At 32.6% G+C, this 14,252-nt stretch overlaps 1 protein-coding gene across 1 annotated transcript in view; it reads right to left on the reverse strand.

Moving 5' to 3' along the window:
• The window catches only part of LOC145675811 (uncharacterized), a 124,920-nt gene that overhangs the window by 67,554 nt on the left and 43,114 nt on the right, over positions 1–14,252 (reverse strand). Inside the window, exon 2 of the mRNA XM_081746530.1 lies at positions 12,409–12,535. Within this exon, the coding sequence (XP_081602656.1) occupies positions 12,409–12,535 (127 nt within the window). The remainder of the gene's footprint in view (positions 1–12,408; positions 12,536–14,252) is intronic.

Genomic DNA, 14,252 nt, shown 5'->3' on the forward strand with positions numbered 1-14,252 from the left:
GAAATGGAAACAAGAAAAATTTTCGTTGGAAAAATCGTACAAATGATTACGTTAGAGGTAATGATAGTGATCAGGGTCAAAGCACTAGTAACGATAATTACGAAGGTAATCGCGTACAAACAATGACGAATCAAACTGAAAAGGTTAGTTTTGTGAACAGTAACCACAATGAAGTTATAAACAGACCACAGTCCGTGCCCTCTTATTGTCAATCTGCACCACAATTTCTATATTTTAATTCAAAAGTTACGTTTCCGCAGAATAACGAACATAATTTAAACTAAGCACGCTCTGCAACGCGAGTGAGGTTGGTAGAGTCGGTAATGTAGCTGATAATGATAGTATTCAAAGTGAAAATGCGCTCTAACAAAATTCTCAATGCGAGTTTGTTATTGATAAAAATGTAGTAAACGTGGTCAATTGGGATGTCGATTCATCAGAAAGTAGTAATGATGGTCAAATTTTAGAAAACTACTCTAGGTCAGCTGAGATAATGGTACAAGACATGAATCAATCTATTGTTGTCTTATGCGATTCTGGAGCATCTGTTACGTTATTATCCTTAGATGCATGGAAACGAATAGCGTTTGTAATTTCCCACCCTCGCTTACGACCTGCCCCACATGTTTTGTTGGTGGATTTCTCCGGGAAGAGAAAGAAACAGGTGCAAGTTGAAACAGTGTTGTGTATTGAAATAGGGAATATTGCTTCTGACGTTCGTGTGTTAGTTGTTTCCGATTTAAATACAGAATGCTTGCTGGAGAGAAATTTCCTTACTCAGTCTAAGGCTAAGATAGATTTTGGTAGTAATTCTGTCATTGTCGAAAAGGAAGGAGAAATAGAACTGTACCAATGATCAGTAATGTTGGCAATAAAGTTAAGGTTACTAAAATATTGACAAAAGATGAAAAACAACACAATGTCAATTTTGTCTCTGAAGCTGATAGAAGTAATATAAATGTCGTTAGCGATATTGAGGAATCGGAACACTTATTTGATATTGAAAGGTTAAATTTAGGATGTCCCATAGTAAGTAATTTGGTTTGTGAAAAACGTAAGTTAAAAACAAAAGAGTGGATAAATCACGTTGTTGAAACCTACCATGTTTACACTAAAGTTCGAACTTCTTGTAGTAATAAGGAAGAAATAAAAAGCTTGAATCTAGAAATTGCCAGTCAGGATAAATTTTTGTCTGAATATTATTCACAACAAATTTCGGAAATTGATAAAGAAATCCAACAATCGCATTGTAATACGTTAAATAGAGTTGCAGTTTGTAGTGCTAACGTTAATCAGTCAGAAAATGAATTTGTTTCTATTTTGGAAATTCAGGAAAAAGTTAATGAAGTAGAAAAGAATTAGAAAAAGAAAAAGAGTGAAGTAGAAAAAGAAAGGTTGTTCAAATTATTGCTGAAACATAAGAAAATTTTTAAAAATACTCCCGGTCGCTCAATAAGTTTCAGTACACAATTGAGGTAGACACTGATGAACCTTTGGTAAAATGACAGTATACATTACCTTACAAATTCAAAGAACATATTGATTCTCAAATAGATGAGTGGTTAAAATGCGGAGTTACAGAACCATGTGTTTAGATACATTCTCGTCCAATTTTTTGTGTTCCAAAGAAAAATACTAGTAAAATGCGTGTGGTCGTGGATTTGACAGTACTTAATTCTCATGTAAAAATAAGACAATTGAAAGTAAATAAAATTGATGATTTGTTGTTGAAATTTCAGGGTGCACGCAAGTTCCAATTTCTGAGAATTGTCGACATTATACAGCTTTTTCTTGGAATGGAAGAATGTACAGATTTGTTTCTATTCCAGTTGGTTATTCTAATGGAGGCGTAGGATTAATAGCATGTCTTTTAGTTGTGTTAGGTCATGCATTATTTGATAAATTAGTAATCTATATAGACGATATTTCAGTGCCAAGTTTTTCTTTTGATGAGCAACTAGAGATTTTAGATTTGTTGTTTACGAAATTAGAAGAAGCTAATATGATTATAAATTTGAGGAAACCTTCATTTTGTAACATGAGCTTTCAATTTCTTGGTTTTATAGTCATTCTAGAAGGTGTGAAAAAGGACCCGTCATATGTCGAAACAATTCGAAAATTACCACGTCCAAAAGAAAATGTACAAGAATTAAAACGAGTTTTAGGTTTGTTTGAGTGGTGTTCAAAATTTGTTTATCGTTTTGCTCATTTGGCTAATCCGTTATTTGAACTTTTGAAAAAGAATAAAAGGTGGATTTGGACTAACGAATGTGAACAGAGTTTTGTTAAATTAAAAGAATCTTTAGCTGAAGAAGTGTTACTAAATCACCCGTTGTTGGATTAAGATTTTTGTCTGGTTACAGATAGTTCCTTAGTAGCGGTTGGAAATATACTGTTTCAGGAAGTAAATGAAGAGAAACACATACTTGGCTTTTATAGTAAAACTTTGAACACTGCACAACGAAATTTCACTATAACAGAACTGGAGGCGTATGCTATCATGATCGCTATACGAAAATGGGGACATTTATTATATGGTCATCATGTGAAGGTCTATACAGACCATAACTCTTTGGTGTTCCTAAATAAAATCCGTTATTGGAATTCCCGCTTAGCCCGAAGTCTTGAACTACAGGGATTTGACCTGGAAATAATACATATTTCATGTAAAGAGAACGTTGCTAGCGACGTGCTTTCTAGAATAGTTCTGGCCAATCCTAACGAAATATTGGACATAAACAATTTAGAAGTTCTCCCTTCGTTTTTTTTATTTTCTTTTTATTTTATTTTATTTATTTATTTATTTTTTTTTAGAAAACTCATACCAGGAGAGTTAGCCGGGAAACAAAAGGAACGTCCTGAATATGATAAAATTATAAGGTATTTAGAGAAACCAGACGATCCTTATAGCAAAATTAAAAATCGAAATGTGGAAAAATATTATAAAATAGAGAACGGAATCTTGTTGTACAAAAACTTTCATTTTCACAACAATTGGAGACTTTTCATCCCACCTTCTTTGGAGTGACTGATGCGGCGATATTTTTTATTAAAATCTCGACAAATTATGTCATTAAATGTTACATCGATAAAGTAACGTTTGAAATATAATATGAGATAATATTTTCATTATAGTTGTAAGAAGAATCACTTGCATATTTTCTTGTGTCATTGTAACTTTGTATGTTATATGATGTTTATGAATTTGAAGTAATATTATGTGAATGAGCATTATGAAATATCATTTAATAACAATAATATATAAGAGAAAATTTGCTATAGAAGTTGTTTAACCGTAAACATGTACATTTAGATATAATTGTTGAATTTCATATTTTATTTTGTGTAATGCATGGTGAAGTGAATTTATTTGATAATGTGTAACAAAAAAGTTCAGTTTAAGATACCATGGCACGAGTCCTATAAACACAACTTATACTAAAATAATATAGTATGTTTAAGGTATTATGTTGTAAAAATATTGTGTTTCAAATGTATATATATATATATATATATATATATATATATATATATATATACCAAATGTAAGATATAGCCCATTCGTTGAAAATAGCCTATCTACGTTTTCATAAAGTGTGAATGAATCGTAATATCTTCTTTGGAACTAAAATTAGAAGAAGAGGATTAATAACCAAAAGACCACTTCTTGAAGTTTAGATTCATCAGGATTCCAGGATTCTGATCATCATCATTGAAGATCATCGTCCCTTTTGCACGCTATATATAAGAGGATGCCCCCTCCCCCCTCTTTCCTTTTATCACTCACTATATCCCAGAAATTCCAATCTCATGTGGAATGAGGCTCCTGATTCACAGCTCAGAATTTTTGTTCGGTGCAAAGCATCACTCTTCTTCGTAGCACCCTGCAAATGAACTGCAGTAGGCGTGATCCTCTTACGCTTGTAGAACAAAGACAGTGCTATGGTGAGTGTAATAGAAAATACAGATCACTATAAGCAAAGATCATCCGTACGTACTTTAATGTTTTATATAGTGAAATTTTATTAAATTAGTGAAAAACAATTACAAAACTTGGATAACATATGTATTTTGCAGTATTAAAATTTTCTTTTATAATATAGTGTGAATAAGCATTTTCAGTACTGCCGCAGATATACAAATGCTAGTGATTCGTCCAAGAGAGGTGCAGCGCACTCCATGGTGTGTGAAGGACGGAGTTTCACGTCGTAACAAGTATCAAAGCAAAAATACATTATTAATTCTTAATCCGATTAAACTTATGCATAAATATTGCCTTATTAAGTGATGATGTTACAGTACGATTAATATTTGAAATTAGTGTATTTAAATAAGTGAACAAAACGTTGAAATCCGATTACATGTAACTTAGTGAGAAACGATGGACTGCGCCATCATACACATTTATTTCACAAATAAAATTAAACATCTTTCAATATAATAAACCGAAATATAGTTTATCATGGGAATCTACATTAGAAGCAAACGCTGAACATAAAGAAGAAGCAAAGGGAGTCAGCATGATAATTCCCCCCCCCCCTCCCGACAATCTCTAATTACGTGTGAAAGTGTGTGCAGTGATAAATTATCGTTAGTGAATTTTTAAGCCAGCTCATCAATAATAATAATAATAATAATAATAATAATAATAATAATAATAATAATAATAATAATAATAATAATAATAATAATAATAATAATAATAATAATAATAAGAAGAAGAAGAAGAAGAAGAAGAAGAAACTATTCTTCATATTACAAGTGTTAAAATTTGGGCTAATCTAAAAATTAATGAAAGTTGTATAAAAAGAAAGTTTTCTTTTGCGTTACATTTTTCTTTAAATACTAGAAGAATTATCATGTCGTGCATTCACAATATATGTAATTGATATTACATATCACATACGTAAAGAATAGAAAATAAATAAATAAACGAGGTAAGTATTCGTGTTGTTTTGAAAACATCTATATATTTCGAAATACATATATTTCATAATTAAAATTTTGATTTCGTTGTTTTCTGAAATATAGTGTTATGATACGAATTTAGGCTTTATAATATGCACGAAGTTGTTTTTTTCTTATAAATGTGTTTATCAGAACAAAGTATGATTCAAAATTCTTTATACTGACACACACATGCTTTGTGTCGTATAGTCGCGTCATCGAAATGGTTGTCATCAAGGATTCGAATCTTGTAAACAGCTCACTATCACTGCAAATAAGCTCTGAACGTTTAGGAGAAGGTAAGTGTGTTGTAAATATGTGCCTTGTTATTGGTCTAACAACATGTTCCAACTGATGTGAGTATGATACGTTTTGGTTGACATTTCATGCTAACCACGGCCACATTATAAATTAACGCCCGAACAACTGACACTAACCACTGGTCACGTTACCCAACACCATACACCCGAGGTGGGCGCTCTATTAGCTACCGCGGCTCAATCAACAATGAAAAGCTGGAGTCTCTACTACACTTACGACTATCACGAGCTAATTTAATACACAAATATTATTAATTGCTTTAGACAACTAGTTTAGTACTTATACGCAGACCTAAGAAACAAAGAGTAATATACTGACTAGTATTATCGTTATGTGTTTGTTCAATTATTCGTATGTTTTTCTGTTCTATATTGTAATTTGAATTCCGACACTGTATTTGCAGTCTGTCATTTCTACCACACGTTCATTACCAAGTTGCAAAATATTTCTCATACGACGTTGGGAAGCTAACAATATGAATCATGACGCATTAATTTTTCATATGACAAAGTAAAGGGAAACTGCTTCGTGTGGTTCTTTTTTTTTTTATGCGATGATGCGACACGGTTCGTGGTTGCTAATCCGCGTACCAGAAATGAGAATTCAATCGTTGAGCTATTGCAGATCTGGTCCCACTAAAGATATAGAATGGCATCCCAAATTTGTAGTCAATCCAGTGGCTTTTACAATAATATGATTTATTTCCTACTTTGTGAATACTGTAAAAGTTAGTGCAAGTGTTAGTGCAAAAGTTAGTGATGTCTATACTGACTATATGTTCCTGAAAGAAAGAAATAAAAAAAAAGTTCTGTCAGCCTCGCGACAGAAAAACACACATACATACTGATACACTATGTATCACATAATCACAGGTGAAAGTTTTAAAAAGGGCGGATCAGTTTCTATTACCGAAATACAGTATGAATAGGAAGTTCACAAAAACAAAACAAAAGCTCTCACCTGCAGAATATACATATCTGTATCAGCAAATGTTTCTGAAGGGAAGTAAGAAAAAGGTACGAAAAATTTTAGAGTGGGTTTCATTTTCAGATCTAAAGGATAAGGACACTAAACCATTACACTACATTACAATGGTTTTCTTTCCTAACAATAAATACTGGTATTAATCTACTTTATGCCCTGACTTTTTTAATATCTCTTATTTTCTTGAAACAAGGAAAAAAATTACGAAAAGGGAGGATTTTAACAGTAACAAACGAAACACTGACCAAAGTTTCAATACACAATGTATTTTAAACTATAATATGTAACGTAACGGTTTCGGATATTTAACGTATCCTTCATCAGACACTGATAAAGGATATGTTAAGACATCCGAAACCGATACACATTACAATTTAAAATACAGTGTGTGTTGAAGCTTTGGTCAGTGTTTCTTTTGTTGCAATATTCAATCCAAAGACATGGATTGTCGTGTTATTTTAACAGTGAAATTTCGAAGGCTGACACCATTTGTAAAATCCATGAACAAAGGAAGTCTGAATAATATTTAAACTTTATCAAATGGTTGTAAAGACGTATCATAGAACAGGACTGTGTGGTGGTTACTTCTTTCTCAAATATATAAAGAATTTAAAAGTGCATATTTAATCAATTTTCAATAGGTGTACAGGGTTCAGATATGCTCACAATCGTTTTCAGATATACCCTGATTTCAAGGAGGGTCCAAAGTACGCAGGAGTTAAGCCTTGACAACAATAAACATCCAATGCTTCGGAGAGAAGTCGGAAGTGTTAGGAACCGGCAGCTCCATGTTTTTTTGTGTTCTGAATAACGTGTGATGCAACATATGTCGTCACTGTATATTTCACTTTTTTTTTTTTTTTTTTTTTTTCCATTTATAAGCATGAAAGAGAACATCGCAACATACGTTTTCCCGAGTACCAGAGACCGTGGTGCTGACGATCCTTAACACTTCCGACATTGCGTCAAAGGATTTCGTGATCACTGCTATCAAGACTTATCGTTTGCCTACTTTGGACCAATCTTTAAGTCAGAGAATATCTTAAAATTCGGTTGATGGCAAGACTGGGAATTTCACCCTGCAGGGAATATTCTGTACACCCATTGAACGTTAGTGAAATGTGCATTTTTGGACTGCGTATGCATGACTTCCTTCATGCTGATAAGGACCACCATCCACAGTTTCTGGAATTCGAAATAGGGCCTTCTGAAATTTGTTTTTTTTCTTTTTTTTTTTTTTAAATTTTGGACAGCCCTAGCTCTGAAACTATGCACTTTTCCTACAGGTCCATATGAACTTTTTCTCTTATTTTGATGTAAGGAATCACCTCTTACACTTTGTCAGTATAGTTTATTAACACCCTGTGTATATATATATATATATATATATATATCGGGAGTTCTAAAAATGGCGCCCACGGATCACAGAGCATTATTCTACAGGTCAAAATAAAGCGAAAATGCTATATGATTAAATACCCTCTGCGGCCTCCTTCAGCCGGTACGTAGATCTGAAAATTTACAATGTTGCAATATTGTAGATTAACTTTGAAACATTAGCACATACGCAACGGATTGATACAAAAGCAAGTCTCGTATTACTAACTTGTTTAACGTGATAACAATAAAATGCATTTGTAGATACTTGTAGTAGTGAAATAATTGTCATGTTAAGTATAATTGTAAAAATTGAAGAAAAAGTGCAATTGAAGAAAACATTTTTTTATTATTTCTACATTAGTATTACGAGAATAGTACCTGCTATGAGACAGGAGCAAAAAATGCCAATCCTCAGGAATATTTCGATACAGAATCGTTTTCTTTAAAAAAAAAAAAAAAAAAAAAAAAAAAAGTAAGTGTCCTTTAAGTGATTGATCAAGACCTGGTACGGATAACACTTAGACTTTCCCGGATAATTCTGGAAATTGGCTCTCCTAAAAATGCAATTTTAGGTATTTTTGAATGAACAGAGTTTTTCGTGTTTTTCTCCTTTTTTCAGTGGAAAATATGTATTCTTGTTTGAAAGTATGACGCTATAACTAGGGATTTTCTAAGATTCTAACCCCCGACCTTAGTTTTCTCTATGCTATTATCAACACCCTTTACGCTTTACGATTATTGATTATCAGCACCTGTGGTTTGTGATACAAGATGCGTTAAAAATTATAGTTCAATTTGCCATTTAAAGGAATCTCAACTTCATCAAAAAAAAAAAAAAAAAAAAAGTGAAAATGATTGTTACTGTCTTTTCATCATCAGGATCACAATTCCGGATTTTAACATCCCAACTTAAATCTTAGCCCAAATTTTATCCCTTTTATCTACCCTATGAAAATGTCGGGCATATAATTTGGCTATGGGCATATAATTTGAAGTATTCACCAACTACCTCTATAAAAATTGTTGTGGATGTACTGCAGGATTATGAAACATGGATATTTGGATAGAGCACATGCTAGTTCCTAATTGAAGTCTTGACCCGACTGCGGTAGGTCCCATAATATTGAAATTCACTTTTTCATGTTTTCGGCAGCCTATAACTCCGAAAGGAAATATTTGCACACCCAGGTTGGTCTATACTTTTTGTCTCATCTTGATGTCAGAAATCACCTCCCAAACGTTGTCCACGTTATTTTGAAACACTCTGTATACAATTATTGTACAGTTGGTGCATGTTTTTGCATCAATAATATTTTTAAGGCGTATCAGTTTGCAAGCGTATTTTGATATGTACGATTATTTGAACATGCACCATGATAATAACACTCTAGAATGGATTAAGTATTATTTTAAGAAAGGAAAATGAAATAAAATATCAAAGTAGACGACAGCTCGTAAAACTGTAAATAAATAAACAGAAATTGGAAATTTAGTGTCAGTTTCATACACTTAAGAACACAAATTACACATTATTCTTCCACAAAAAGTACGCCACAATAAATGTTACCTGTTGTTAATGCATGAGCTCGTAATTTATGGAAATTATATTTTAGAAACAAGTTAACGTAAAGTTATCTGAATAACAACATTATATTCATTTATTTTTCTAAGTTTTAAAGTATGTTTCTACTACACTAGCAAACATTCCACCACTTCAAAGTTTGGAATATCAAATATTTTGTTACTACACAAAATATGTTTAAATTATCTTTCGAAAATATTACTTAATCTTTGCTGACTAAGAACAAAATATTATTATGTTTACCAAAGTCAGTAATGCACAAAAGAACTGAACTTAATCGTTTGGATTATATATTATATACTGTAACATCTTGTTTTATAATTGGCTCGGTAGCCGAGCGTGCTAAGGCACTTTTCTTTGACATTTATTTTCTAAATCGGAGAGATTACTTTTACCTGGTTCAAATCCCACTGTGTCCTACATTTTATTTTTTCCTCCTACAATCTAATTGTATCATTAATATATTCATTACAAATATCTATATCATATAATTATGTCTTTTTAGAAAGAATATTAAAAATTTATGTATAGACCTATATTTTAAGATCTCACTAGATTGCAGTGAGGCATTATGAAAACATCACATCTAAGCATTGAAGCAGAATTTATTATTTGAATTTATAAAGTCTTCTGATCTGAGTCATTCTCTTTTTTAAGTAATTGTTTATTTCCGATTCATTATAAAACAATAAATTTACACTAATTTAGCTAGAATAGATATTTTTGTAGAAACTACTTGAGCTAACTCAGTAAGTATTTGCTCTTCTGTTCGCAAATGGATTGTACTTATTTTTGTACCGACGCTAATAGATGGTGCTGGTATCAACGTCTATAGACTTAACTGCCATCTGGAAAGAATCGATGTTAACTATTTGATGGAAGATTAACTGTATGGTCCTTTATCTGCAATGCGATGTGGCCACATAGTGCAAAACACGTCTTCAGATGATCATCAGAAAGGTATACAATTATATATACTTTTTGCTTTATTTTGACGTGTAGAATAATTCTCTGTGGTCCGTGGGCGCCATTTTTAGCACACCCGATATATATATATATATATATATATATATACTAGCAGCGTTCACCCCGCTTCGCTGCGGTCACCCCGGAACGCAATAAACTTTGTTACTTAGATAATTTTTACTTTTTCGCTTTCAAGTGATATGATAAAAACCATAGAAGATTGCAGTAAATCTTAACATTATATCGCCTGTCATTTATGTTAACCCGCCCCGCTTCGCTGCGGTCATCCCGGTGCTGGCATATTGTAAAAGTGTCTGTAAAAATAAGCAAATCAATTAAAAAATTTTAAACAGAAGATTCAAGCTATTTTCCGCTGTATATCGCCTGTCATTTATGTTAACCCGCCGAGTGACACGGTCATGCGGGTTGCATATAAATACGTTTATTTTTACCTATGATGAACTAATAACAAAGGATTTGTACGTTATGGACACTTGAATGGTCAATTATCTCAAGACACTGGTAATTAAAAATTAAAGTGATATGATAAAAACCATCTAGGGTCCAAATCCTAATAACCCCCCAAAAATGAAAGAAATTGGTTCAGCCGTATTAGCGTGATGAGCGGACAAAGGATTTTGTACGTTCTCTTTTATATATATAAATTTGATAAGCTCCTAATCTCTTTCAGGTAAAAGAACTTACATGTTTCAAATGAACAAGTGAAAACAAAGTATATCTCTTTGACATAATACGCAGATCGAACTCGGAAGTTGAAAAGAATCGACTGTAACATTGAGAGAAACCAATTACGAATTGGTTTGAGAATTTTATGTAAGAGAGTATTTTTTTTTATAACTGATCTAAGAAAAAAAATAATAAACATGAACTTCTTTTACTGATGTTGAGCTCCCTCTTTAACAGGGTTGTTGGTAATGTCATCTATTGTCCAGGTTCCCTCTATCCAAATTTAACGTTGGATTTCAGGTTCTGATGTCCTAGGCGGAAATTATTATCCAAAACAAAATAGTTTTCTTTCACATTTCAAAAAGTAGTTATCAATTACACAGTCTTGATCTAAGTCATTCAGTAAAGGTGAAAAAAAGAGGAGCTAAATGTTTCAGAGATGAGTGAGCTATCCTTGTACTAGTACTGAATCGACCCCTTTTATGTTATAATGTTAGAAGTGTTACGTGTAAGTTGCTGACGTGTAAGATTAACTGAACTTACAGAATTCAGAAGTCTTATTAATCTGCAGCTCACGTTCAGTTGATTGAGTTGATTTTGAGTTTAACGTCCCTTTCAGCAGCGAGATTATATGAGACGGGACCTACTGATTAACGTGGAATCCGAAAAACATGAGCTTTCGCCGGGAATCGAACCCAGGTCTCCCACGCCAAGGGCACGTACGCTAACCGCTTAGCCACGAAGGAGCTCATGCAGCTCACGTTGTTTAAAGGACTATTCAATCTTTCTTCCCTTTTGCATAGAGAATCATTTCTCTACAACTAAGAAGAAATTTCATAATATAATGAATGAAGCAGAGTTAAGTCTTCACGCCGCACCGAAGATGAATGAAACCTACCATCGAAACTGTATGCAATATTTCTTCATTTCACTATGTTTCAAGTTAAATCTTTACATATATTTAATATGCGTCCTTTTTTGCCTTCAAGCAATTTTTCAAATTATGTCTCATACTCTTTTCATACTGTGACGGAACATACACAACTCTGTTCAGGCTACAACGACAACATATTTACTTCCTCTTTGACAACGGAAATTCATCAAATTTTACATATTGTTGATTATTGGCTTTGTATTAGCCTTTACAAAACAATTAAAAATACCTGATATTGTCTTGTTTATTCACTTACTCCTCTTTGTCCTAATCAAACACAACATGAAGAAATTCAGGAAAGAAATACGCAAGTACAATTTACGTGTAATACAATAAGTGAATATCTACACAATCGTATGACAAGTTCGTAGGAATCGAACCATCTTATAAAAGTACTAACTACAATTACTTAAACATAAATACTTCAATACATTGAATATGAATTGAATACATAAATACATTACTTGAACAACATACAACTTACGTTGTTCCCTTAATAAACTGGAAGAAAGTAATGGTTTGCTATAATTGACTCAGGTATACAAAAATTTCAAGAAACCAAAAAGCTACAAATACCCAAAATAAAACAAATTAAGGTTACTCTTACCGAACTTGAGGTGTTGCTCTTTGAAGCGCAGGAGCCCAACTTTGTACGAAATCATAATTCTTCCTTTTGCTGTATTGAATCACGTCATTCGCCAAGTAAAACAAAGTTAGTCGATTCTCCACTTTCACTGAAAAGAAAAACACCTTACAGTTACAAGTGAATATGCAGAACTATTAAATCAGCAAGACAGAGAAGAAAAAATTCCCAACATTTTATTCACTTTCAACATAATGAAGTGTTACTCGAACATATGGAAATATTTTGTATTAATATTTTGTATCTGATCAGTCTGGAAATCTCATTTTCAATCATAAGGAGATATAACGCATAACTGGCATTAATCTAGCTGCAAACACAATTCCAAGACATAAGTATATTTTGTATCTCGTTAAATTTATTAGGTACCATCCCGATGGCAGAACTTTCTTTGTCATGCGATGAGCTTCTGTACGTCAAAATCTTTCTGCAGGAATTCCAAAACAAAAAATCAAGATGACATTATCATATTTTTATTACAGCGTTATATGAAGCATGGTGAACAGTTTTCAGCGGCATCCCTAGTTCGAGTTACAACCTGTGAAGTCACATTTTTTGAAAGAGTTTTGCAAGAAGAAGCAGATTTAAAATATTTATGACGCGATACACCGTATTTTGTAATGAGAGCAGCTTTAAGGAATTTTCTTTTTTCTTATATATTTATATATATATACCCTGATGTGGGTCCATTTAGGATAATGTATGTAAGCTGGTCTGTTCTTCCAATATCATCACTAAGTCCATCCTTTTCTGCTGGCCTCAGACAATGGTATACTCAAACAAAACATCATTAGCTTTACTGCAACAGAGTATTTGACGTAAAAAACAATTCAAACTATATTTATGCGAGTAGCCCGTACATTTAAAACGTCTACACAGAGCAGACATATTTTTATAGTTTTCTGTTGGCTAATTTTTTCTTTTATTTTTTCCTCTGATAATTTTTTCGTTTTATTTTTTCCTCTGGTAATTTTTCTGCACAGGCGCAGCAAATTTTCTGCGATCACATCGCAGATCGCAGCAAGTTCTGCTATGGGGGTATCATACGTCAATGTTTAGACCTGAAAGATTATGGATCTGAGGAAGACAGCAATGATAAAGTATTTATTACCTGTAAGTGGAAGTCCAAGGCTTTTCAAACAAAGTTGGATAACCATGATTTACATTTTAGTCCAGCTTTCTGCTCTGCCTGGAGTCTTTGTCACGTAGAATAAAAGAAGTACTGATGCTATGTGGTACTCATCACATTACTATGTTATAACGACTGATTTTTGAACAACTTACCTTAGGAAACAAAGATGCATTAATGAGCCGTATAACTATCAAAATGTGTTACATACCGTATGCTCGTGTAATGGCTGCGCTCGCATAATGTTCGCACCCGAACTTCAGAGATTTTTCTTTTTTTTTTTTCTTTCTTTCTTTTTTTTTTTTTTTTTAAGTGGGGGAGTGACCAACGTAATGTCCGCACCCTAAAACTCACAGCTTGAAAATCTAAGTTACATCTTGTGGTATTTCTAATGCGGTACCAATTTTCGTGTTTCTGGCACAAGACACTCTATTTAAAAATTTGGAATAAATTAAACAAAATAACTGTGGATTATTTTGTGTAAAATATAATTTTAAGCTAAATAAAATAATTTATATACTAGCTACACATTCTTTATGGATTTGAGTCATTCCCTTGAATCCAATCTTAATAATAATTTCTAGAATAATAATTGAGTACCGGTAGTATATGAGATATTAAATAAAAATATTTTTTTTTTCTTTTTAAAAAAGAAAAAAGCACATTTCCGTACTTCTAG

This window comes from Thermobia domestica, chromosome 2 (genome assembly GCF_964235325.1).
Source record: "Thermobia domestica chromosome 2, izTheDome1.hap1.1, whole genome shotgun sequence".
Classification (NCBI taxonomy): Eukaryota; Metazoa; Arthropoda; class Insecta; order Zygentoma; family Lepismatidae; genus Thermobia; species Thermobia domestica.